The sequence below is a fragment of the Hypanus sabinus genome, chromosome 7, assembly GCF_030144855.1.
Source record: "Hypanus sabinus isolate sHypSab1 chromosome 7, sHypSab1.hap1, whole genome shotgun sequence".
Lineage (NCBI taxonomy): Eukaryota > Metazoa > Chordata > Chondrichthyes > Myliobatiformes > Dasyatidae > Hypanus > Hypanus sabinus.
Window position 1 is genome coordinate 38,041,062 of NC_082712.1, and position 26,922 is coordinate 38,067,983.

The 26,922-nt window shown below is 40.5% G+C and overlaps 1 protein-coding gene across 6 annotated transcripts in view; it reads right to left on the reverse strand.

Annotated features, from left to right (window-relative positions):
• Nucleotides 1-26,922, reverse strand: part of sv2ca (synaptic vesicle glycoprotein 2Ca) — a 141,830-nt gene that overhangs the window by 64,953 nt on the left and 49,955 nt on the right. For all 6 annotated transcript variants that reach the window (XM_059974517.1, XM_059974521.1, XM_059974520.1 and 3 more), the window contains exons 2-3: nt 18,942-19,122; nt 14,570-14,721 (exon numbers count right to left, since the gene is read on the reverse strand). In XM_059974517.1, the coding sequence (XP_059830500.1) occupies nt 14,570-14,721; nt 18,942-19,122 (333 nt within the window). The remainder of the gene's footprint in view (nt 1-14,569; nt 14,722-18,941; nt 19,123-26,922) is intronic.

Sequence of the window (26,922 nt, forward strand, 5' to 3'; positions counted from 1 at the left end):
CTCATACCTTCCAAGCCTTAATTAGATCAACTATTTCAAAACATGGCAATTGTGTGAACAGTGCAGATAAAGTCAGGTAAAGTTTTTATCTGTTAAATAGTGAACTATATTTTTAAAATGTTGGTGGACTGAACCTAGGATGCAGTAACAACTAATCAGAAGAAAGTAATGAAAATATACTATATGTATTGATTAATGCCAAATCTGAATTGGTTAACAAACAGGAATGTGCTCTAACTAACAGATTCTGAGTATCTCTGCATCTAGAATAGATGTTGAGTGAAAATACAGTGCATTGTTTTATCCATATGAGAGTTAATATGGGTCAAATGCTGATCAGTTTAGTTACAGTTGCACATAGAATTTCACAGTAGAAATGCAGCGAGTTTGGGAATTACGTACGAATGCTGAGGTTCTGAAATCACTGACTGAACTCTGCCAGCATTTTCCCAGTTGCATTCCCTGGAGTTAAACTTATGCAGGGAATCTACTTTCAGATTCTGCACCAGATTTGAGCTGGAACAGAATTCATGAATCCATTCATTAGAAGGTAGATTTTATAACTGCATGTGAAAATGATAAGAAGGATTTGTTGCAGCTTTTTAATTTTTTTAAGTAAGGATTTTATATATTTCAAATTTTAAGGTTTTTTAGTTGATTTTATTACTGTTATCAGTCATATTTAACCGTATAACCATATAACAATTACAGCACGGAAACAGGCCATCTCGGCCCTTCTAGTCCATGCCAAATGCTTACTCTCACCTAATCCCACTGACCTGCACTCAGCTCATAACCCTCCATTCCTTTCCTGTCCAGATACCTATCCAATTTTGCTTTAAATGACAATACCAAACCTGTCTCTACCATTTCTACTGGAAGCTCACAGCTACCACTCTCTGAGTAAAGAAATTCCCCCTCATGTTACCCTTAAACTTGTGCCCCCTAAGTCTCAACTCATGTCCTCTTGTTTGAATCTCCCCTTCACTCAATGGAAAAAGCTTATCCATGTCAACTCTTATCTATCCCCCTCATAATTTTAAATACCTCTATCAAGTCCCCCCTCAACCTTCTACATTCCAAAGAATAAAGACCTACCTTGTTCAATCTTTCCCTGTAACTTAGGTGCTGAAACCCAGGTAACATTATAGTAAATCTTCTCTGTACTCTCTCTATTTTGTTGACATCTTTCCTATAATTCGGTGACCAGAACTGTACACAATACTCCAAATTCAGCCTCACCAATGCCTTGTACAATTTTAACATTTCATCCCAACTCCTATACTCAATGCTCTGATTTATAAAGGCCAACATACCAAAAGCTTTCTTCACCACGCTATCCACATGAGATTCCACCTTCAGCGAACTATGCACCATTATTCCTAGATCACTCTGTTCTACTGCATTCTTCAATGCCCTACCATTTACCATGTATGTCCTATTTGGATTAGTTCTACCAAAATGTAGCATCTCACACTTGTCAGCATTAAACTCCATCTGCCATCACTCAGCCCACTCTTCTAACTGGCCTAAATCTCTCTGCAAGCTTTGAAAACCTACTTCATTATCCACAACACCACCTACCTTAGTATCATCTGCATACTTACTATTCCAATTTACCACCCCATCATCCAGATCATTAATGTATATGACAAACAATATTGGACTCAGTACAGATCCAAGGCACGCCACTAGTCACCGGCCTCCACAAACACAAACCTCACAAACAGTTATCCACCACTACTCTCTGGCATCTCCCATCTGTTGAATCCATTTTACTACTTCAATATTAATACCTAACAATTGAACCTTCCTAACTAACCTTCCGTGCGGAACCTTGTCAAAGACCTTACTGAAGTCCACATAGACAACATCCACTGCTTTACCCTTGTCAACTTTCCTCGTAACCTCTTCAAAAAATTCAATAAGATTTGTCAAACATGACCTTCCACGCAAAAATCCATGTTGACTGTTCCTAATCAGACCCTGTCTATCCAATAATTATATATACCAATATACTCTAAGAATACTTTGCATTAATTTACCCACCACTGATGTCAAACTGACAGGCCTATAATTGCTAGGTTTACTCTTAGAACCTTTTTTAAACAATGGAACCAGATGAGCAATACACCAATCCTCTGGCACCATCCCTGTTTCAAATGACATCTGAAATATTTCTGTCAGAGCCCTTTAAGATACTATTTTAAATAGTATTTTCTAGATTTTGAAAGTTTTGGAGCATCAGGGATGATTTCAGTATTATTTTAAAGCTTGATGTCTTTCACAAATGGTAGAACTGAGAAACTGGCTTCATTATCAAGAATTTCACTGGCTGGTGCTCATTTTGGCCTGCCTATCTGATCCGATTATGGTGCATAAGGTGCTGGCACAGCTTAAGGCCTTGTCCACTTAGTGTCTCAGCCAGCACAATTAACTTTCCAGATGTGAACCAGTGCATGTATGTCAGTGGCAACTTGAGTCAGTTGAGCTCACTAAGGGACAATATTTACCAACCTGTTTCCATAGAAATTAGCTGCACTGAAAATGACTTTTCATTTTAAGTTTGATGAGAAGTTTAAGTTATTATTACTTCACATTGTTTATTGCCTATTTCTTGCATGACTTGTTTCAAAGCCACCACATGGGTAGGAACTAGTTGGTGCGAATAAAAAATACGATGCTAGTGTCTCTGATCTATACCATCACCCACAGCGTTTCCTTGAATAATCTATGTGAGCTTTTGAAGAGGAAATATGCCTACACATTAACTCATTTTCCCTGCAATAGATCAGTATTATTATTTTACTGGCCTTCAGCATGTACTCCAGAGTCTTTGATTTGCTGTTACTTCAGCACCAAAGTCTATGGAAGTTATTAAACTTAAATAAGCTTTTATTTACTCTCCACTCCCTTCTTCCCAATGTGACATCTCTATGTGGGGGAGTGAAAGACACTGGAATCATAATGTGATTTAAAATATCAACAGCACCACCTTCTGGAAGGATGTTCAAAAAAAAAACAAACTTCCTTTTCACTTCCTGTGGCACTTGTTAATAATTGGATTGTCACAGATCGGAAAGAACCCAGATTTAATCTCAGAGCTACATTTTCTGATTTTGGCTTTAACGAAGCTGGCAGTTCAAAGCCTCAGCCATCTTGGGCTGATGAAGGAAAGAAATAAACTAGTGTTTGTAGTTTATCCTTTGCCAAACGTTAGGAGTATCAGCGTATCTGGGAAGGAGTGCACTTGCCTGCAACAAGAGCTAATGGGCTACAGGGCTAATGACATAAGACAATAGGACCATTTGGCCCATCAAGTACACCAATGGGAAACTGCTCAACTCATTTTGCCTACATTCCTGTACCTGAGTAGGTGAGCTACAGTATGACAATGACACATGCATTTGGAGGCTAAGTTCCAATTTACCATCAATTCATTCACTGAAGCAAATGAGAGGATGGGATTATGCTCCACTTCCTCTAAACAAATGTCCTCTGTGAGATAGTAGTAACCCACAACAGCAGTGATTTATAACGAGACACCAGAAACTCACTACTATTTGTTGTATCTATTTTTAATGATGAATTTCATCACTGATCTCTTTAAGCAAAGCCAGATACTAATGATAAAATTTGTCATCACCTTTAATGTGTCAATACAGAGTCTAGTTGATTGAGGAAAAGCAAATCTAGCACAAAAGGAATTATCCTCTGGCAGTAGTGATACCTGTTTTCCTTATGCTTCTGGGACTTGAACTACTTGCTGCAGACCTCTCCAACTATCACAAATGTCCACCAAATCCACTAGAAGGATAGATGAATCAATGTCAGTGTCCTCTCCCAGCAGATGAAGCATTTGTGATGGCTCAGCTTCTAGTCCATGAGTAGGAGCATAGGGACTTCCAACATGAGAGATAGAATGAACATACCATCTCACAAGCTACCATCCCACCCATGCCATCAGTCACTACCTGGGACGTCTGCGGTGGAGTCCTTGGGTCCCCATTGGTATCGTCCAACACTAAAACAGGAGTGAAAGTAAGTCACCTTGTTCCTGAGGAATTGCCTCAAAAGAGCTAAGTTTTTTACACAGGCGGGTGCATGGAATGCCCTGCTGTTGGTTGTGGTAAAGGCAGATACCTTAGTGACATTTAAGAAATTCTTAGAAAGGCACATGGATGATAGAAAAATGGAGGGTTATGTAGGAGAGAAGAATTAGATTAATCTTAGAGTAGGTTAAAAGGCAAAATCATAGACCAAAAGGCCTGTAATCTGCTGTAATTTTCTATGTTTCATAAGAGTAGATGAACAAAAGATAGAGAATCCTGAAGATGTGTTGTCTGTCAGCTGCCAAGGTTAAGGACATGTCTTCTCAACTGGAGAGGAACTTGAAGAAGGAGAAAATTATCCAGCTGTTATGAACCATGTGTAGACACTACCAACATAGGTAGGAGAATGAAGGTGATTCTACTGAATGATTATAAACAGCTTGTGTCAAAAGTGAAAATTAGAACAAGTTAGGTAATAATCTCTGAGAAGTAGCAGAGAGTAAATAAGATTAAAGGAGTAAACACATGGCCAAGAGGTTGATGTGGGAGAAATGGGTGCTGATTGATTGGGTACTGACAGTTGATTTGGGAGAAAAGGAAGTTTTAGACAGTATTTTAAACTTATTAAAATTTGAAAAGGTTCAAGTGATAAGAATTTTAACATATCAGAAAGAAATGAGAGAGTAGTGAAGGGTTGAATGGAAATTGAAATGACAGAAAGTATAAGCAAAACTGGAACAGAAATTAGAATCAGATTAACGATTGTAAAAGGTCAAAGCTGAAAGGTTTTTTATCACTACTCAGAACAAACTAGATGAGCTGACAGCACAAATAGAAATAAATGAGATTGTTTTAACAGATGTTACGGGATGGAGGGTGACCAGACTTTGGAATTCAGTATTCATTGGAGATTTATCCTGATCAGGAAGAGTGACTCAATAGCAAAGATGTATGCCCCATGGTTAACAAGGAAAACATTTCCTCAGAAACTACAGCATGCAGACAAAAACTGGTGATAGACCACCCAACTGGTGGAGCCAGCAGAAAAAAAACTAAAGAGCGAGAAAATGAAGATGAGAAAGCCCAGGCAAGTAATGCTAAAGCAAACAGCAAGGAAGGAGATAGTCACAATCAGTGCAAGATACCGGGAAAGTGGGACTGGGGAATTAATGATGGGAAACAAGAAAATAGTAGACAATTTGAAAGAAAACTTTGCATTGTTCTTCATAGTGGAGGATAGTGCAATTATCTCAAGTGTGTAATTACAAATAGAAGGGAAGAACATTCAATGATCCCCATTAGAACTCAAAATATTGAAAACACTGAAGCATCTAAAGACCGACAATGGTCAGGATCTAATTGCCTATATCCCAGAAAGGAGCTGCAGAGAAAGTAGAGCCAAGGCTTTTTCAAAACTCCTTGTTCCAGGATGGTACCAGTGAATTAATCTCCCACAAATGGGAGATTAAACGTAGGAAAGGATAAGCAAATTCACTTAATATCTATTGGGAGGGTGCTAGAGTCTGTAATCAAGGAAGAAATAGCCAGTTATTTAGTGAACACTAATACCATCAAACCAAGTCAACATAATTTTATGAATGGGAAATGCACAGAAGGGTCCAATTCCATAGCTCCCTGGAAGAGATTGCATAGGTTAATAGGACTGGAAGGAAGTCATACTGCATGTTTGTTTTTACTAATCAAAGCATTGATTTTTTATGCTTATAAACTTCTAGTTAGACCACATCTGGAATACAGCATTCAGTTCTGGTTGCTCCATTATAGGAAGGATGGTGAGGCTTTAGAAGTGGGTGCAGAAGAGACTTATCAGATCTGCCGGGAATAAAGGAAATGTGTGATAGGAAAGGTTGAACAAATTTCTTCTCCGGAGTAGGAAAAACTCTTTTCTCTCTTTAGTCTTTTACTGCTGCTCCTACCAGTTGTCTAATCTACCACCAGTTTTTTTTCTTGGGGAGACCCAATGTAAGTTTATAAGATTTAGAGTAGACATCCTGTATCTTTACCATAGGGCTGAAATGTGGAACTACAGGGAATGAGATTAAGGTGAGAAGGGTTAAATTCAAAGGAGATGTACAGGGCAAGATTTTTCTGGAATGATCAGTGTCTGGAATGTGCTGCCAAGGATGGTGGTGGAGGCCAAAATAATGAAGTGTTTAAGAAGCTCTTAGGTAGGCACATGAATGGAGAGGTAAGTATATTGTGTAGGCAAAAGGGATTCGTTTACTTAGGCATTTAATTTGCCACAACTTTGTGAGGCTATGGGCCTGTCCATGTACTTTACTGTTCTATATTCTATAAAATAGTTTTTGCCAAATTTCTAGTGTTCTTTAAGGATACAATAAGCAAAATTGATAAAGGGGAAGCTACAGTGTATTTGGATTTCCAAAAAAATTTTTTGATAATGTGTCACATACTGCATCAGTGTGTGGTATGGAAACTGCAATGCGGCAGCCAGGAGAATAGTTAAAACTGTATCAGCCTAGCCACCTTCAAGAACATATATACAGAAAGGTGCCTATTTATTCCTCTCCATAGATGCTACCTGACCCACTAAGTTTATCCAGAATTTTCTGTGTGTTACTCTGCAGACTCTCTTGTGTTGGTACTTTTTTTGAAAGATTTGGGAAGCTGAGGGCTACAGGAAACTGGCACAGTGGAGGTATGGGGCAGATCAGCCCTGATCATATTGAACTGTAGGGCGGGCTCGGGGGGTTGAGTACTCCTATTTTCTTATCTTCTTATTTTCCCACCTCCATAATGGGTCACAAATGAGGTGAATTCAGTATGTTCGATCTTGTGTAAATTTGTTGCTACACAGGAATTTTCAGAGGGTAAGCAGTTCCACCTGTGGTGAAACATGACAATCACTGATGCTGCTTTAACACAAGTAACATCTGTTAGCCCAGCATGAAGTATAACCTGAACTGGTTCTTGCAATGGAGAAGAATGGTTTCTCAAAGGCCATTTCAAATCCTGGGATCTAATATTTCCTCAGTATTTATTATACAATTTGGCACAGTTTGCTTATTCATCAGCCATTCACACATGGTTAATAAAGCCTTATCAGACACACACAGCGCAGTTGCCTGATATCTCCAGTAACCCATGGACAATCCTGCACCTTCTCCTTATGACTGTGAGGGTTTCTTCCAGGTGCTCTGGTTTCCACTCACAACACAATGAGGTGCAAGTAAGTTAAATAGCTGACGTAAACCGTCCCTTTGTGTACCATACTGGCAGAAAGAGTCAAAGAAAATTAGAGAAAATAAGCTACAGGGGAAAAAATTGGAGAGTCAATGGCTTTAATGTCAGCTGGTGGCATAGTGGCATCAAAGCCGGACTTCAGAGCAAAGGCTCCAGAGTTCAAATCCAGCCGGTTCCCTTGAATGTTCTCCGTGCTGGGTTGAGCGTCGAGCTATCACCTCAGCCTCGTAAAAACAAGGAAGCCTGCTAAAAAAAAACCGCCATCACGACGGTGTCCCGATGACTCCACTCTGAGTTAAGGGCTTTCTTCTTCTTCTTCTTCAATGGCCTTAATGGGATTGTTTCCCTAAGAGCCAAGAAAAAGAATAGCCCCCTTCTGTGTTCTGGCTGCCCACTTTCAAAAAGGGTGCAGAAACTCCATGCTTTCTGCTTTCAATTCTGTCAAATATTACATGAGTTAGATGTTGTTGCCCCAGAGATTAGCTCTGTCTACTATTACATGAGTTAGATGTTGTTGGCCCTACGTGCATTATCTTTCAGTGAATTTTGAAAAACTGTAAAGTCTCCATGAAGTTCTTTGTAGCTCTTTAGTTTTAAAATTAAATTTTAAGATTTTTAATTGTCAGATTCATTCTATGAGTTGTAAACTACAGGGAAGGTCTTCCCTAATACTTCGGTAACCAATTCATTCCAGGTGGGAAAGGTAATTGGATCAAAGCCAACACATGCTTTTTACCTCAGCAAGTTAATGCGCGTGATAAAATCAATGGTTTCCCCAGGATATTCTAAATGGCACTAGAAATCATGCAAAACCTATTAAAACGTTTTCCTCCGCTGAATTGCAAAATTACATGATATGTCAAACTTTGATGCCAAATGCACAAAGGTATAAAAAAAATCCACATTAAGTAAAAGAAAAGTCAGCAGATTATTTGATTACCTTTCCCTGTCAATCTAATGTTAAAGAACATTTTATTGGGAGAGGTCTATACTGTTTATTAATGTGATTATTTCATCTATCCATCTCTATTTTTTTTATTTGGTCTTCACTGCTGAGACCACAGTAAGTTATTAGCTCCATATTTTCAGTTTGACTTGTATTCTGTTACACTGTTTGAGGCAATTTATTATTTATTCTTTCTTACTTCTCTTCTAATATTTATATATTTGTATATCTGTGCACTTGTAATGCTACTGTGACATTGTAATTTCCTTTTGAATCAATAAAGTATCTATCTATCTATCTCTTCAGTTATTATGATGTGACCACCTAGATACCAAGAAGCTTAAATTTCCACATTAAAATGGTGATTCTCCTGGGCTCCAGAAGTAGCACTTGCAATAGCACCATAGCTACACATATTGGTCTCTGTCCTCAGAAAGTATTTTGTTCTATTTCTGAGGTAAAGGAAGTGCCTTGTCCTATGTGGGGAAAATGAATTATAATTGAGCTATTCTCAGTGGAGTGTAGAAAATGAGTGCTGATTTTTATTGAGGAATGTGAGCAATAATTGACATTTTCTGTTTTTGTTCAAGATTTGTAATCAGAAGAACCTCTTGGGGTCAAACACTGTGAAGTTGTGAACACTCTGGTTCAGCATCAAATAGTTGTCCATGGATAATCAATGGATCATTTCCTAGATGCTATTCACTAACTGGATGTTCCAAATCACCAATATAAAGTCTACATACTTCTTTATTCTTGTCAATTCTTTTATTCATACATATCTATAATTTTGAGGTAGGGATGGCCTCTTTGCATAAACAGTGTCGTTTTCCCTGCAGGAGGTACAAATGAAATGTGAAATTTAACACCTACAGTGACCATAGCATGGTTGGGGTTCTGTTTTTGCATAACGATTTTAATTCACCGTCACTATTATCCCAAACAAGAGAATATCTACAGATGCTGGAAATCCAAACAATCAGCCGGAAGAACACTGCAGACCAGACAGCACCTATGGAAAAGAGTACAGTCAATGTTTTGGGCCGAGACCTTCACGCAGGACTGGAGTAAAAAAGATGAGGAGTCAGAGCAAGAAAGCGGGGAGAAGAAAGGAAGGAACACAGGGTGGTAGGTGAAATTCGGAATGGGCGGAGAGGTGAAGTAAAGAGCTGGAAGTTGATTGGTAAAATAAATACAGGGCTGGAGAAGGGGAATCTAATAGGACAGAAGACCATGGAAGAAAGAAAAGGTGGGAGGAGCACCAGAGGGAGGTGATGGGCAGGTAAGAGGATAAGGTGAGAGAGGGGAATGAGAATGGGGAATGGTGAAGGATGGGGGAGTACTATCATTATTATCATCTCATTTTTGATTCTCATTTTGAGTTCAATGTAGTTTTACCAAACAGGTAGAATATGAGTAACACTTCAATACTGACATTTCTGCAAGAGAAGAGTGATATTTGATAAGGTCCAATACATTTTAGATTGTGGTCTGGCTGAGAGCCACCAAATGTCTTCCCTATAGAGACAATCAACTCCAACAACAAATTGTTCTATGGCTTAAAATAGCCATCATCCACTATAGAAGAAGGTGCAGGACCTTTGCAGCTTTGCTCTCCTGGATTTTATATGTACGAGTAGTTTATGAAGCAAAATTACAGACAGAACAGCTATACAACACAGCGTTACAAAGGGGATGATATGATTCTGATTACAGTCCAGCAAAATAGTCTGTAATTCAGACATAAAGTACTACGAGTGCAACAGTGCATGGATAATCAATTATGACACAACTCCTGCTAAATGGAAAAAAGTGCTTTCAAAGAAAATGGATTACATTTCGAATGGAGTACTATCCTTTTACCTCCAGCCATGGTTTCAAATCCACAGTGGGTACAAATAATGAAAGATTCTATTATCTTTTGGTTTTTAAAGGATCCTAAATAAAATGTAATCATTCTGATTCTTGTAACAGAATAAAGGTCCCCTTGTTTCATAACATTGGCAAAGAAAAAAATGCCCTCACATTTAGGAGGCTGTTTACCCTGTCAAGAAGCATGGTTGCAGACAATCTTCAAAGAATGGATCTGGCTGTTCTTGTCTAATAACTTGCTTCTGGTTCCAAAATGAAATCTAATCACTATTGATGTTGTTGCCATACAGCCTTTTATATGAATAGTATCTATCAGAAATGCTGCTCTGACATACAGTGCTCCATTCTGTTGAGTCATCAAGAATACTGTTGATCTTTAATTTTAGCACCTGTCACTTTAATGCTCCAACTTCGACATCTGTGTCTTTGGTCTCTTATAGTGTTCCAACAGAGTCAAATTCAAACTTACTGAGTAGCATCTCATTTTTTTTTTCCACTGAGCACATTAAAGTCCCTTCAGCACTTAATGAATTCAACAATTCCAAATACATTGATTGTATTGAAACTGGTTAGTTCAGATAAATGGTTATCAAACATTGTCTTCTTTTCTCTCTCCATGATGCTGCCTCATTTGCTAAGAACTTCCGACATTCTCTTTTCACATTTCACATTTCCAGCATCTGAAGTGTTCTGTATAACACACTGTTTTATTTCTTCTTTCTCCACTTGTTTTTATCTCCTATTTCAGCTCCTCCAGACTAGAAGAGATTAATAAGCCTTTATCATCCTCTTTGCCAGCGCCACCATTGTTATGTCATTCAATTTCTTTGTATTACTATAGCACAGGCATTCACGTTGTTCTGTTTATCTATCCAAACTCCAGCACCACCACCTTTTCCTAACTCTAACATCAATCCTGAAACATTAACACTGATATGATTAGGGATAGTCAGCATGACTTTGACAAAGGCAGGTCATGCCTTACGAGTCTGATTGAATTTTTTGAGGACGTGACTAAACACATTGATGAAGGTAGATCAGTAGATGTAGCATATATAGATTTCAGCAAGGCATTTGATAAGGTACCCCATGCAAGGTTTATTGAGAAAGTAAGGAGGCATGGGATCGAAGGGGATGTTGCTTTGTGGATCCAGAATTGGCTTGCCCACGAAAGGCAAAGAGTGGTTGTAGACAGGTCGTATTCTGCGTGGAGGTCGGTGACCAGTGGCGTGCCTCAGGGATCTGTTCTGGGACCCCTGCTATTTGTGAATTTTATAAGTGACCTGGATGAGGAAGTGGAGGTAAGTTTGCTGATGACAGAAAGGTTGGAGGTGAGGGCTGTCAGAGTTATAGCGGAACATTGATAGGATGCAAAACTGGGCTGAGAAGTGGCAGATGGAATTCAATCCAGATAAGTGTGAGGTGGTTCATTTTGGTAGGTCAAATGTGATGGCAGAGTATAGTATTAATGGCAAGACTGTTGGCAGTGTGGAGGATCAGAGGGATCTTGGGGTCCGAGTCCATAGGACACTCGAAGTTACTAGGCAGGTTGACTCTATGGTTAAGAAGGCATACGGTACATTGACCTTCATCAATCATGGAATTGAGTTTAGGAGCCAAGAGGTGATGTTGCAGCTACATAGAACCCTGGTCAGACCCCACTTGAAGTACTGTGCTCAGTTCTGGTCACCTCACTACAGGAAGGATGTGAAAACTATAGAAAGGATGCAGAGGAGATTTACAGGGATGTTGATTGGGGAGCATGCCTTATGAGAATAGGTTGAGTGAACTTGGCCTTTTCTTCTTGTAGAAACAGAGGATGAGAGGTGACCTGACAGAAGTGTATAAGAAGATGAGAGGCATTGATCTTGTGGATAATCAAAGGCTTTTTCTCAGGGCTGAAATGGCTAACATGAGACGGCACAGTTTTAAGGTGCTTGGAAGTGGGTACAGAGGAGATAGCAGGGGTAAGTTTCTTACTCAGAGAGTGCTGAGTGTGTGGAATGGGCTGCCAGCAACAGTGGTAGAGGCAGATACAATAGGGTCTTTTAAGAGACTCGTGGATATGTACATAGAGCTTAGAAAAATAGAGGGCTGGGGTAACCCTAGGTAATTTCTAAAGTAAGGACATGTTCAGCACAACTTTGTGGGCTGAAGGGCCTGTATTGTGCTGTAGGTTTTCTATGTTTCTATGTTAAAGGCAACTAGGAAAAGGGCCGGAGATGGTGCAGAATGTAGCGAGAACCTAAAGAGAAATGATCATTTACCTTTAGGTTGTGGAGGCAGAATAATCTGTGGCTTTCAAATGAGAATTAGTTCATTACCTGATTCAATAAAACTGCATGGCCATGGGGAAAGTACAAGTGAGTGGGATTAACTGCAATGGCTTGGTAGTGAGCCAGCATTGACTCAAAGGGCTGAATGGCCTCCTTCAGTACTAATAATTTTGTTTGTAATACTGAAGGAAAGCAGCCTTTTCTCTAATCTGTTGCTCATAATATTTTAATGTCTTTTATAGAGACTTCCTTTTTCAAAGAAAATAAAGTCTAGAACTTGATTTAGATATTTTTAAGCCCAAATTTGAAATCTTAAATTAAACCAAACAACATTCCTAATGATTGGAATATCCAGGGTCAAAATCCAGGGTCAAAATATCTGTGTTTGTGCCTTCAAGAACAATGAATAAACATGAAATGCTGGCAACGCAGTTTAGTTTCCTAAGGAATATCACATATCATATCTCATCAACAATGGAATATTCCCTTTAAATCCAGACCCTTGTCTCTCAAATGCTAACCAATGACTAACATCATAATTACTTTTAACTCATCAGAATCACCTCTAATTGTGTACAGCTTCGTTTCAACAATCTCATGAATTGCTTTCTGAAAGTCAATAGAAAGAACACTCACAGACAACTCCTCCACTTCTCTTACCACACCAGCTCCTTCTCTGTGGCTTGTTCTTATCCTAGTGCTTAGTCAGTCATGCATTTTATGACCGATTCCAGTGACTTTGCCACAACTGATGCTGGGCTGACAATATTGTTGTTACCTGAATTCTTCCTCCACCACTTCTCAAATGATGGTGTAATATTTACAGCTTTTCAATCCAAATGTGCAGTTTGGAAATCTAAAATGCTTTGAAAAAGTATTGAATGGTACATCTGTAATTTCCTGTTCTTTTTCTTTTCATAGCCTTACCTGCAAATTCTGGAAGCTTTTATGACGATGTATTACATCTAGGTTACTTACCTAAAGTTCACTCAGTTCCACTTTTAGTTTCTCAATGCACCGTTAGTATGCTATTTATATCCACTGTGAAAATGGATATAAAGTACATAAAATGCTTCCATTAGTTCCTTATTATACATTAGTCTCACAGTCATCCATCTTTCATAATGCCCCATTCTCTTTCTTGGAACATGTTATGCAAGCTCTTTGCCATTGCTTTCATTTTGTTTTTAACATTTATTAAGCTGCTTGTCCCACTTCCATCCAGGTAGAGGCTATGCAACATCCATGCCAAAACTACTTACTTCTAAGAAACACTTACTTCTCCCAAGCCATCAGGCTGATCAACATTTCCATCCATTAACACACTCCACCACCCCGCATGTCAAATGCAAACATAACAAAGAAGGGAAAGGAGATGACCTGAGTAACTGGTACTCAAGCTATTCATTTTGTCCTCCGACAAAGAATTTCAATCCAATCAGTCTATGTTTATAAGCTAATTTTATGTATATTTGGCCACACTCAACAGTTACTTGTAAATTGTGCTTTATAGGACTGCTTTGATAATTATATGTATTGTGTTTTTATGCTTACTGTGCTTTTTATTGCTGCATCGGATCCGGAGTAACAATCATTGTGTTCTCCTTTACACTCGTATATTGAAGAATCATAACAAACAATCTTGAACTTTGCCTGCTTACTGTGAGTGGTGCACCTCTGTTGTACTGACTCTAATTATTGTCACCAGCAAAGTTGAAGACCATTTTCTTTGGGTAAAGGGCTGTGCCCATTCTCTTAAATACCAATTCCCAACTGAAAAAGAATGATCAGTCATGATATCACTGCAAGGTAAAAGCTGACAGTGTGTCATTGAATTGTCCACATGTCAAATGCGAACATGACTCTGTAACGGAGAAGTACCTGACTAACTGGTACTCAAACTATTCATTGCTTCCTCTGATAAAGAATCTCAAATGCAAATGTAAGTACACTGCTTGTTATAGAGCTGATATTAATGAAAAAGTAATTAAATGCCCTGGTTCCCTGCACCAGTTAGAACCTTCTTTAAAAAAAAGAAGTGCACCCAAGCTCACGGCAATGCCAGAATCCAACCTTCTCAGTTGTGTACATTTCCACACAATTCAGAGTCGATCTTTGCATTCAGCCCAACATTAAATTTCATCCCGTAATCTACAACAGCATGCCAGGTCTTGGCAATTACTATTTAGTTCTCTTACCATAGTGAGGGATGATGGCCCAGGCCATGGCGGACGCGTAGATCCCTCCGATCATCCAGAACATGCAAAGCCAGCTCAAGTGCTCACCCCGCTTCTCCCGGGCCAGCACCTCAGCAAAATAGGAAAACACAATTGGGACTGCTCCTCCAATCCTATGTCCATAAAAGAAAATGCAGGCCACTTATTACCACCCTTAGTACAGAAACCATCTATTCTGGTAAACAAAAAAGCCTTGTTTTCCCATCTTAAGTCCCTAGTTTCTGTAAAACAGAGACTGAAATTACTGCTCAGTCAGGTTGAGTTTCATCCTGACATTGTTTCAAAAGCTTTTGAATGGTTGCATTCATTGATATTTATGATTACCTAATTTATGACAGAATGTTTTCTGAAAAATACTCTTTAAAGTAGTTGAATTTCTTTAAACTGGCACTCATTTAAATTTCTTCCTTTTTTCTGTGATGAAAACACAATTAAATTTTAATATAATTGCACCATTACACCTTTTAAAAACAAAAATTGCAATTTAATGTATTGTTGAATTATGTTGATTATTTGACTTTGGCTGATGTATAAATCTTCTAACTAGCATGACCACAACAGTGACACAGCACTAGAGGAAGAGGTTAAAGCCTTGTAAAGGGTTCGAATGGGTGTACTTGGATAATTTCAGGAATTGTTAATTTGGATAGGAAGCTTGATTTATTTCCACAATTCTAGAAGGAACCTGATGAGTATTTACCGTACAAACAAGAGAAAATTTGCAGATGCTGGAAATCCGAGCTATACACACACTAAATGCTAGAGGATCTCAGCAGGCTGGGCAGCATCTATGGATTAAAATAAAAACAACGTTTCTTGCTGAAACCCTTTGGCATGAGTGGAGAAAAAAAAGCTGAGGAGCAGATGTGAAAGGTAGGGGGAGGGGTAAGAGAAATGCCAGGCAATAGTGAAAATTGGAGGGGGAGGGAAATTGATTGGTGAAAGAGACAGAAGACTTTGGAAGAAAGAGAAATGAGGGTTGTGGGGGGAGGAGCACCAGAGGGAGACGATGGGCGGGCAAGGAGATAACATGAGAGAGGGACAAGGGGATGGGAAATGGTGAAGAGGCAGAGGAGGAGTTACTGTAAGTTTGAGAAATCGATGCTCATGTCATCAGGTTGGAAGCTACCCAAATAGAATATAAGGTGTCGCTTCTCCAACCTAAGTGAGGCTTTATCCCACCTGTTCTGACAGACGGAGCCTAGATGCTTGGCAAAACGGTCTCCCAATCTATGTCGGGTTTCACCGATATACAGGAGACCACACTGAGAGTGCCGAATATAGTATATGGCCCCAATAGACTCACAGATGAAGTGTCACCTCAACTGGAAGGACTGTTTGGGGCCCTGAATGGTAGTGAGGGAGGAGGTGTGGGGTCAGGTGAAGCACTTGTTCTACTTGCAAGGTTATGTGCCAGGAGGGAGATCAGTGGGGAGGGACGAATGGACAAGGGAGTCATGTAGGGAGCGATCCTTGTGGAAAGCAGAAAGTGTGGAGGGAGGGAGAGATGTGCTTGGTGGTGGGATCCAGTTGGAGATGGCGGAGGTTTCAGAGAATTATGTGCTGGATGCGGAGGTTGGTGGGTTGGTAGGTGAGGACAAGAGGAACCCTATCCCTGGTAGCTTGATGAGGGGATGGGGTAAGAGCAAACGTGTGAAATGGAAGAGATGCAGTTGAGGGCAGCGTTGATGGTGGAAGAAGGGAAACCCCTTTCTTTGAAAAAGGAGAACATCTCCTTCATTCTAGATTGAAAAGCCTCATCCTGAGAGCAGATGCAGTGGAGAAGGAGGAATTGAGAGAAGGGGATGGCACTTTTACAAGTAGCAGGGTGAGTCGAGGTATACTCCAGGTAACTGTGAGAGTCCATTGGTTTATAATAGACATTGGTGGATAAGCTGTCTCTGGAGATAGAGACAGTGAGATTGAGAAAGGGAAGGGAAGTGTCAGAAATGGACCAGGTGAATTTGAGGGCAGTTTGGAAGTTGGAGGCAAAGTGGATGAAATCAATGAGTTCAGCACAGGTACAGGAAGCAGTACCATTGATGTAGCATAGCAAAAGTGCAGGGCGGTCAGCAGTATAGGGTTGAAACATAGACCGTTCCACATAGCTGACAAACAGCAAGGCATAGCTGGGTCCCATGCAAATGCCAAGGCTACCCCTTTTGCTTGAAGGAAGTGGGAGAAAGCAAAGGATAAATTATTTAGAGTGAGGACGTTCTGTCAGGCAGAGGAGAGTGGTGGTGAAGGGGAACTGGTTGGGTCTGGTATCCAGAAAGAAACTGAGAGATTTGAGGTCTTCCTGGTGGGGGATGGAGGTGTACAGGGACTGGACATCCATAGAAAAAGCAAGATGGAGGCCAGGGAACTTGAAATCATTGAAAAGATCTAGAGCGTGTGAGGTGTCACGGACGTAGGTAGGCAGGGACAGAACCAGAGGGGATAAAACTGAGTCGAGGTATGCAGATATGAGTTCAGTGGGGCAGGAGCAAGTTGAAACAATGGGTCGACCTGGACAAGCAGGTTTGTGGATTTTGGGTCGGAGGTAGAAACAGGAGGTGCGAGGTGCAGGAACTGTGAGGTTGTTGGCAGTGGATGGAGATCCCCAGACTCAATAGGGTCGGTGATGGTGCGGGAGACAGTGGCCTGGTGTTTCTTAGTGGGGTCCTGTTTGAGGGGTAAGTAAGAGGAGGTGTCTGAGAGTTGGCACTGGGCCGCAGCAAGGTAGACATCAGTTCACCGGACGACTACAGCACCTCCCTTATCCGCTGGTTTGATATTTACTGTAAAAGGAAAGCATTTCCAGAGCTTCGGGGATAAAGGTGAGATTAGCTGGGTCTACTCTTGCATGAAGCCATCATTGGGATAAATGATCATGTTCTGAACTGTAACCTTGGTGATCTGTGGAATGAGACTGAGCATGAATTCAGAACGGCAGTAAAGCCAGAAGTGGGTAAGGGAGGTATTTTTCAGGGCTCATACATTGTGGTCACAATTTGTGTTGAAATTGTTAACTGTGGATAAATCTCTAACTCGGGCTCTAGGGACAGTATTTCTTCACAATCCATTGGTAAGGTACAAGGCATAAAATACAAACTCTCGTCATTGCTTAAACTGATCTCTTTCAATAAGCAATAAATTGCTTCCCCATGTTAGCCACAAGAGATTAACAAATATTTGCAAGGTGAATATGATGTTGTAATCTTTCAAATGTGACAATAATGAGTGTACAGAATCCAATTGCTGGCTAAGACTCCACTAAACACTGCACACAATATTTCTGTAGCTATGAGATGACTCTGTACCATCCATTCCTGGGAAATTTATTTTTTATTGTAAATGGATTCTAAGTGATCATTTAAGTCAATTGCTGACAAACTGGATGGTATCAGATAAAATTATTTTTAAAAAACTTTTAGCGCAATGGGTGGAAGAGGGAGAGAATGTGTGAATAATTGTGAATGAAAAAGTGAGAGAAAGTCTGCACGTGTGTATGACAGTGTGTTTGTGCAAGAGTGTGTGAGTGTGAGATAGGGTGTGTGAGGGTGAGAGAGAATGTGTGTGTGTGAGAGAGTGTGAGAGGGTATGTGTGTGAGTGTGAGAGAGAGTATGTGAGTGAGAGTGTGTGTGAGCATGAGAGAGGGAGTGTGTATGTTTGAGAGAGAATGTGAGTGTGAGAGAGAGCATGTGTGTGAGTGTGAGAAAGGGAGTATGTGTGAGTGTGAGAGAAAGTGCGAGAGAGAATTTCTGAGAGAGAGTAAGTGAGTGAGTGTGTGTGTGTGAGATACTCAGATCCAATGAATGAACAAAAGAATTTTGAAGAGCCTTCCTATCCTACTTTATTCATGTAATGCTATCAATATACAAAAAGCACTCTGAGAAATCATTCCAATTTGAATCATTGTCAAATCATTGGCAATTTGAGCCTGCTCTGTCAATCAACGCCACAATGGCTGAACTTCCATCTTATTCTCCCACCTCCTCATACATTATGATGATTTTTGTGTTGAAGTTCAACCATCTCCTTCATAAGCACATTCATCGAATTGGTTTTACAGCCTCCTGTGGCAGGAAATTGCTCAAGAACACTTTTTATTAAAAACCCATTTGGATTTATCTAAATTCTACATAAATGTATCAGTTGTACCCCTTTTTAAAAGATTTTTGTTAATAAATAGTAAAATTATCAGAGTAAATGCACCAAATAATGATGAACTATGTATTAACAGTTGGTATTGAGTTTCATTTTTTAATCAGATGTTTCCATTCATAAACTAAATACAGTTAAAACTTAACAGCACCTATAGGAAAGTTATAACATGGCAGCTGAACTTACCCAAATCCAGCAAAGAACCGGCAGAAGAGGAAGAGGCCGTAACCCTGGACAAAAGATGACAGAAAGGCGAAGAATCCATTCACGGACATACAGATAATTAGTGCTTGTCGACGGCCCATCTTGTCTGCCAAACCACCCCAGAAAAAGGCGCCTAGCATCATCCCAAGATACACTATGCTGCCTGCAATAAAATGAAGAGGATCTTTATTTAGTCAAGTTTTGCTCGGTGGAGATGTTCATCAAACATAGACAGTATTTTGAACAGCTTCAGAAATCTCTAACAGAACAACATTAACCATTTTCAACTGCGCACAAGAGTGCTGAAGCATAAATCTTTAAGAAATAAAAATCTGCTTACGCTAATCACAGTTTTTATATACAACATGCTAAGTGGTAAGTTTCCTGGAGCTTGAGTCATATTTCCATCATTCAGCCTCCCCTCACCTTGAGAGGAAACATTGTGGAAGAGGAACACACAAAAAAAACTGGAGAAACTCAGCAGACCAGGCAGCATCTACCATCCCCACAGTAACGTGTCTGCCCTTGGCCTCCTGTATTGCCAGATTGAGGCTAAGTGTGTATTATAGAAACAGCACCTCATATTCCACCTGGGTACCCTCCAACATTGAATTTACAATTTTCAGTAACATTCCCTCTCTTTCCCTGTTACCTCTGCCCCTTATCACCCTATCTCTTCCCCACCCCTGCCCTTTCCATTTGCCCATCACCCACGCATACTTCCCACTGGTTCCACTCCCTACCTTCCTCCCTTTATTCCAGTCTCTACCTGTCTTTCCTATCAGTTTCCATAATCTTTACCTCTTTGTAACTTCCACCTATCACCTCCCAGCTTGAGACTGCTGGAGTCGTCTATTGCATCTGGTGATCCCGGTGCGGCCTCCTCTACATCGGTGAGACCCAACGCAGATTGGAGGACCACTTTGTCGAGCACCTACACTCCGTCCGTCACAATAGACGGGACCTCCTGGTTGCCACCCACTTCAACTCTGCCTCTCATTCCCATCTAGATATGTCCATACATGGTCTCCTCTACTGCCATGATGAGGCCAAACTCAGGTTGGAGGAGCAACACCTCATCTACTGTCTGGGTAACCTCCAGCCTGGTGGTATGAACATTGAATTCTCCAATTTCTGGTAATTCCCTCCCCCTACCCCAGGTCCCTCTCTGCCTCTCTCCCCTTTCAACTTTCTGCTTCTTTATCTCTACAGTTCTTTCATGCTTATCCCCTCCCCCTATCTTTCCTCTGATTGGTTTTCCACCTGGTGCCTCTAGGCCCTACCCCCTCCCCTATCTCTGTTACTGAGCTTCGGCCCTCTCTCCCCCCCCCCCCCCCCCATTCCTGATGAAGGGTCTCGGCCTGAAACATTGGCTACTCTTTTCTCACGGATGCTGCCTGACCTGCTGAGTTCTTCCAGCGTTGTGTACGTATTCTTTGATCCACAGCATCTTGTGGTGAACTACATATACCTGTCTGGACACGCCCCCTGCTGACTGCTCCTATGGCTCCTCCCACAGACCCCTGTATAAAGGCGATTGAGGTCTGAGCCTGGCCTCTCAGTCTCCAGGATGTAGTATGGTGGTCAACCACTGCTTGTTCCTTCTTCCAGTCAATAAAAGCCGATATCTCGCCTTTACGTCTCAGAGTGAGTTATTGATGGTACATCACATCTGCAGTTGTATTTTTGTGTTTTGAAATGCCATTCCCACTCTCCCCTCCCCCATTTGTCTAACTGCAGCGTCCTCTCTGATCTGAATCCACCTATCACCTGCCAGCTCTTGCTTCACTCCTTCCCTTACTATTTCATGTGGGAGGACTCCTTTTTATCAGATGAGGGCTCTCGACCTGAAATGTTGCCTGTCCACTTCCCTCTGTAGATTCTGCTGAGCTCCTCCACTTTCTTGTGTGTTGCTCTAGATTCCAGCATCTCTAGTCTCTTGTGCCTCCTATTTACACAGGAGTCTATGTGTGCTTGCATGAATTAGAATCAGGGTTATTATCACTCACTTAACCAACTAACTGTTTTAATTATGGCTATTATTCTATTATGGATTTATTGAGCATATTCACAAGAAAACCAATCTCAGGGCTGTAATGGTGACATATATGTACCTTGATAATAAATTTACTTTGAACTTTGTTTTGTGTCAGCAGTACAGTACAAAAAATAAGTTACTATAAATTACAAAAATAAATAAATACTGCAAATAAAAGCCAACTCAATTAACTAAATAATCTGGAACTTTTAAGAAATTTAGTCTTAATACTGGTGATCACGAAATTGCTAATAAAAACCATTCCAGTTTTTCTAGTGTCCTGAAAGGGAGGAAGTGTACTGGCCAGCCTAAGAACTAGATATTATTCGGGGCCCCCAGAATGTGATTAGCTCTTAGCTACCTTACACAATAGCCTAGAAACCAGGAGGATCACTGTGTACAAACAAAATAAGAATTAAGCCAAAACCTCCTGCCAAATTCTTCTCTTGAATATATATATATTCAAGTGGGTATAGGGGTATCTGTTGCACAGACCGGTCAAGTAACAGCTTGACTTCAGTTTAATCGCAGAGTCGTATCTACAGAATCTGTTCTCCCAGGATACAACCTCTCCCACCAGCAGGACAGACTCACTCAAGATGCTGTGGGGGAAGGGATGGTGCAGGATGAGAGATAAATGGGAAGCTATAGACTTGGGAGTCTTTCACGTTGGCTCCAGACCACGTGAAGTCTCATACAGGCAGGCAAAACATAGCCAAAGAATCGTCTTCCTGAAATGACCTATCATCCTCCCTCACATAATAAATCAGTCATTCTTCAAATGTTCAAAGTAACTGTAGTAGCAAAGTATATTAATGTTATCAAATACTATTTTGAGATTCATCTTCTTACAGACATTTACAGGAAAAAATGATATACAGGTGTTTCCCCCCTCTTTACAAAGCTGGAGCATTCCTATGAAACCTTTCTTAAGCTGAAATGTCATAAAGCGAAGAACCATTAATTTATATGGGAAAAATTTTTGTTAAAGCAAAATCTGCAATAAATGGCAAATTCTTCCCTTCCTGCAAGTAGGAGCCTAAATTCTCACCTTTGACATTCCATTAGGATCATCATGTGCCGATTATCAGTGTCCCGGGTGATACTGTTGATTAGAAACTATACCAGATTATCTAGGTGAATTTTATAGCTACAAGAACATGCCAGTGGTTGGACATCTTGTGACATGTGACTCAGTTTCTGACACCAGCTGCAATGTGTAGCCTGAAGTGCGATGGACTATACTGGGCATGAGAGTGCAGTACCAAAAACCATGAATAAACTCAACATCATGCCTCATAAATCAGCCTGCTTGACTTGCACTCTGTCCAATATCCTAAATGTATTCCCTCCATCACTAGTGTACAGCAGCTGCAATGTATCATTACTTCTCTAGCTTACTCTGAGGACAACTGCCTCCCCCTCCCCACCTCCCTCATATCTGAAACCTTGTTCAGCAAAAAGGAAAAGGAGTGTTGGAATACCACTCTTTGCATGTTCTCCAAAACACCTTGACGTTGGAACATATTGCCATTCCTTCATCATTACGAGGTCAAAACCATGAAGGATTGTTGAAAAGCATGGTGAGAGAGTCATTACCACAAGGACTGCAGCAGTTCCAGCTGGCAGCTAACCCTCACCACCTCCTTAAGGGCAATTTAGGATCAGCATTGATGTCAGTCAATTGCACACCTACATCTCCATCATTTTACCATAGTGTAAGTTACAGGTGTGCAAGTGTGCTGCAATGAGGGAAATGCACTTTTAATTTGCATTTACTGGATGCTACTCATTGGAGCCAACAGCTTGACCCAGGGTCAAGTTGCTCAGATCTCAAGTCACAAAAAAAGAATAGTGACTTTTGCATTGAACTTTTTCTTTCCTTAAATTGACTGTGATACTTACCTAACAATACAGAATTTTGACACTGAAGTTGTTCGTGATGACCCAAAACTTCTCCGGAAATACAAATTCACCTGTTTATTTTTTCTACTTTCCTGACAATCATTGTGAGTTTCAGGGATAATACATTTGTAATATGAATGACCATTCACTATCCAGAGATAAAAGCAGCAAGAAAAGTTCAAAGTTTTCAAAGTTCAAAGTCCAAAGTCGGCTGTGGCTGACGAGGGAAGTAAAGGGCAGTATAAAAATAAAAGAGAAGAAGGATAACATAGCAAAGATGAGTGGGAAACTGGAGGACTGGGAAGCTTTTAAAGAGCAACAGAAGATAACAAAAAAGGCAATATGCCAAGAAAAAATGAGGTACGAAGGTAAACTAGCCAAGAATATAAAGAAGGATAGTAAAAGCTTCTTTAGGTATGTGAATAGCAAAAAAAAGTTAAGACCAAAATTGGGCCATTGAAGACAGAAATGGGTGAATTTATTATGGGGAACAAGGAAATGGCAGATGAGTTGAACAGGTACTTTGGATCTGTCTTCACTAGGGAAGACACAAACAATCTCCCAGATGTAATAGTGGCCAAAGGAACTAGGGTAAAGGATGAACTGAAGGAAATTTATATTAGGCAAGAAACGGTGTTGGATAGACTGTTGAGTCTGAAGGCTGATAAGTCCCCGGGACCTGATGGTCTGCATCTCAGGGTACTTAAAGAGGTGGCTCTAGAAATCGTGGACACATTGGTAATCATTTTCCAATGTTCTATAGATTCAGGAATAGTTCCTGCTGATTAGTGGGTGGCTAATATTGTCCCACTTTTCAAGAAAGGAGGGAGAGAGAAAACAGGGAATTATAGACCAGTTAGCCTGATGTCAGTGGTGGGAAAGATGCTGGAGTCAATTATAAAAGAGGAAATTATGACACATTTGGATAGCAGTAGAAGGATCAGTTCGAGTCAGCATGGATTTATGAAGGGAAAATCATGCCTGACTAATCTTCTGGAGTTTTTTGAGGATGTAACTATGAAAATGGACAAGGGAGAGCCAGTGGATGTAGTGTACCTGGACTTCCAGAAAGCTTTTGAAAAAGTCCCACATAGGAGATTAGTGGGCAAATTAGGGCACATGGTATTGGGGGCAGAGTACTGACATGGATTGAAAATTGGCTGGCTGACAGGAAACAAAGAATAGCGATTAACGGGTCCCTTTTGGAATGGCAGGCTGTGACCAGTGGGGTACAGCAAGGTTCAGTGCTGGGACCGCAGCTGTTTACAATATACATTAATGATTTAGATGAAAGGATTAAAAGTAACATTAGCAAATTTGCCGATGACACAAAGCTGGGTGGCAGTGTGAAATGTCAGGAGGATGTTATGAGAATGCAGGGGGACTTGGACAGGTTGGGTGAGTGGGCAAATGTATGGCAGATGCAGTTTAATGTGGATAAATGTGAGGTTATCCACTTTGGTGGCAAGAACAGGAAGGCAGATTACTATCTAAATGGAGTCAAGTTAGGAAAAGGGGAAGTACAACGAGATCTAGGTGTTTTTGTACATCAGTCAATGAAAGCAAGCATGCAGGTACAGCAGGCAGTGAAGAAAGCTAATGGCATGCTGGCCATTATAACAAGAGGAATTGAGTATAGGAGTAAAGAGGTCCTTCTGCAGCTGTACAGGGCCCTGGTGAAACCCCACCTGGAGTATTGTGTGCAGTTTTGGTCTCCAAATTTGAGGAAAGACATTCTTGCTATTGAGGGAGTGCAGCGTAGGTTCACAAGGTTAATTCCCGGAATGGTGGGACTTTCATATGTTGAAAGATTGGAGCAACTGGGCTTGTATACACTGGAATTTAGGAGGATGAGAGGGGATCTGATTGAAACATATAAGATTATTAAGGGATTGGACATGCTGGAGGCAGGAAGAATGTTCCCGCTGATGGGTGACTCCAGAACTAGAGGCCACAGTTTAAGAATAAGGGGTGGGCCATTTAGAACTGAGATGCGGAAAAACTTTTTCACCCAGAGAGTGGTGGATATGTGGAATGCTCTGCCCCAGAAGGCAGTGGAGGCCAAGTCTCTGGATGCATTCAAGAGAGAGTTAGATAGAGCTCTTATAGATAGCGGGGTCAAGGGATATGGGGAGAGGGCAGGAACAGGGTACTGATTGTGTATGATCAGCCATGGTCACAGTGAATGGCGGTGTTGGCTAGAAGGGATGAATGGCCTACTCCTGCACCTACTGTCTATTGTCTATTGAAAGTAAATTTGTTATCAAAGTACATTTATGTCACCATATACAACTCTGAGATTCATTTTCATGCAGACCAAAAGAGTGCAATAGAGTCAATGAAAAACTGCACACAAAGACTGACAAACAAGCAGTGTGGAAAGGCAGACAAACGGTGCAAGTGCAAATCATAAAGAGAGAAAAAAAGAAAGAGATCGATGGATAAATAAATTCTGAGAGCATGAGTTGTAGAGTCCTTGTCAGAATAGTTAAAATAATGATTGATAATTTTCAGAATAAATGACACCCAATTTAGTTAAAAAAATTATCATAAAACTATAGTGAAACTCAGCAAGCCTTTGAAGATCACACGAAGTGTCTCCCTCACATCTGTCATCTGTGGCTTGGCGGCATTGCGTGAGTCTGATTTGTATTTATTCCAGTGGTTTGAAGCTTTAGCTGACATGATTTACACAGCTTTGGAAATTTGCTGCCCTAGAATTAAGGTAGATTGGAAAGGATGAACTGACTCATCATTTTTCATTTGCTGCCTTCCCTTCCTAAGAAAATAAGCAATAGAAACAGAAGTAGATCTTATGGCCTCTCTAGCCCCAGCTCTGTCATTTAATTGAATCAGAAATTGATAAAGAAAGGCATGATAGAATATCAACGTAGACTGGTATGAAACAAAAACTGACACTAACGGATTTTATCGATAGATAAAAAGGAAAAGACTATCGAAGGCATACATTGAACCATACAGCTTGAAACACATTAATTTTTAAAGAGGAATATAGAAATTAATTATCTGTACTCACAGAAGGCACGTAAAAACTGCCAGATATATTAAAGAATTAAGACTCTTGTCAGTGAGAATTAGAAGCTGAGGGAAATAAGTATTAAAAAAGTACTAGTAAAGCTGGTGAAACAAAGATGATCTACATCCCAGCTTTGAGGAGTTGTGTTGTACATAGTGGAAGCTCTGGTTATTGTCTTCCATGACTCTGCAGAGCCTGGAATTGCATCTGTGAATTAGTGGATAGCAAATTGAGCCATAGAGCACTACAGCATAAAACCAGACCCTTTGGCCCATCAAGTGTGTTCTGAACTGTTATTCTGCCTAGTCCCATTGTCCCACTCCTGGACCATAGCCTTCCATAACTCTCTTATCCATGTATTTACCCAAACTTCTCTTAAATGTTGCAATCAAACCCCCAACCACCACTTCTGCTGGCAGTTTGTTCCACAGTCAAACCACCCTCAGAGTGCAGAGCTCCCCTCAAGTTGCCTTTAAATAGTTCACCCTTCACTCTTAACCTATCATCTCTAGTCCTAGTCCCATTCAGCTTCAGTGGAAAAAGCTTGCTTGCATTTACCCATCAATTCCACTCATAATTTTGTAAACAGCTATCAAACCTCCCCTTATTCTCCTACACTCCAGACAACAAAGTCCTAATCTGTTCAACCTTCCCCTATAAGTCAGGTCTGCAGATCCCAGCAACATCCTTGGAAATTTTCTCTGTACTCCTTCAATCTTATTAATATCTATCCTCTTGGCAGGTGACCAAAACTAGGCACAATACTTCAAATTTGATCTCACCAACGTCTTATATAATGTAAACATAACATTCAGGGTCCTGTACTCAATTCTTTGATTTATGAAGGCCAGTATACCAATAGATCCCTTTGCATCCCGATGTACCTGTGACGCCTCTTTTAAGGAATTAGAGATCTGTTTACCTGGATCCCTTTTTTCTACCTCACTCCTCAATGCCCTACCAGCTGATCACATGTGGTCCAC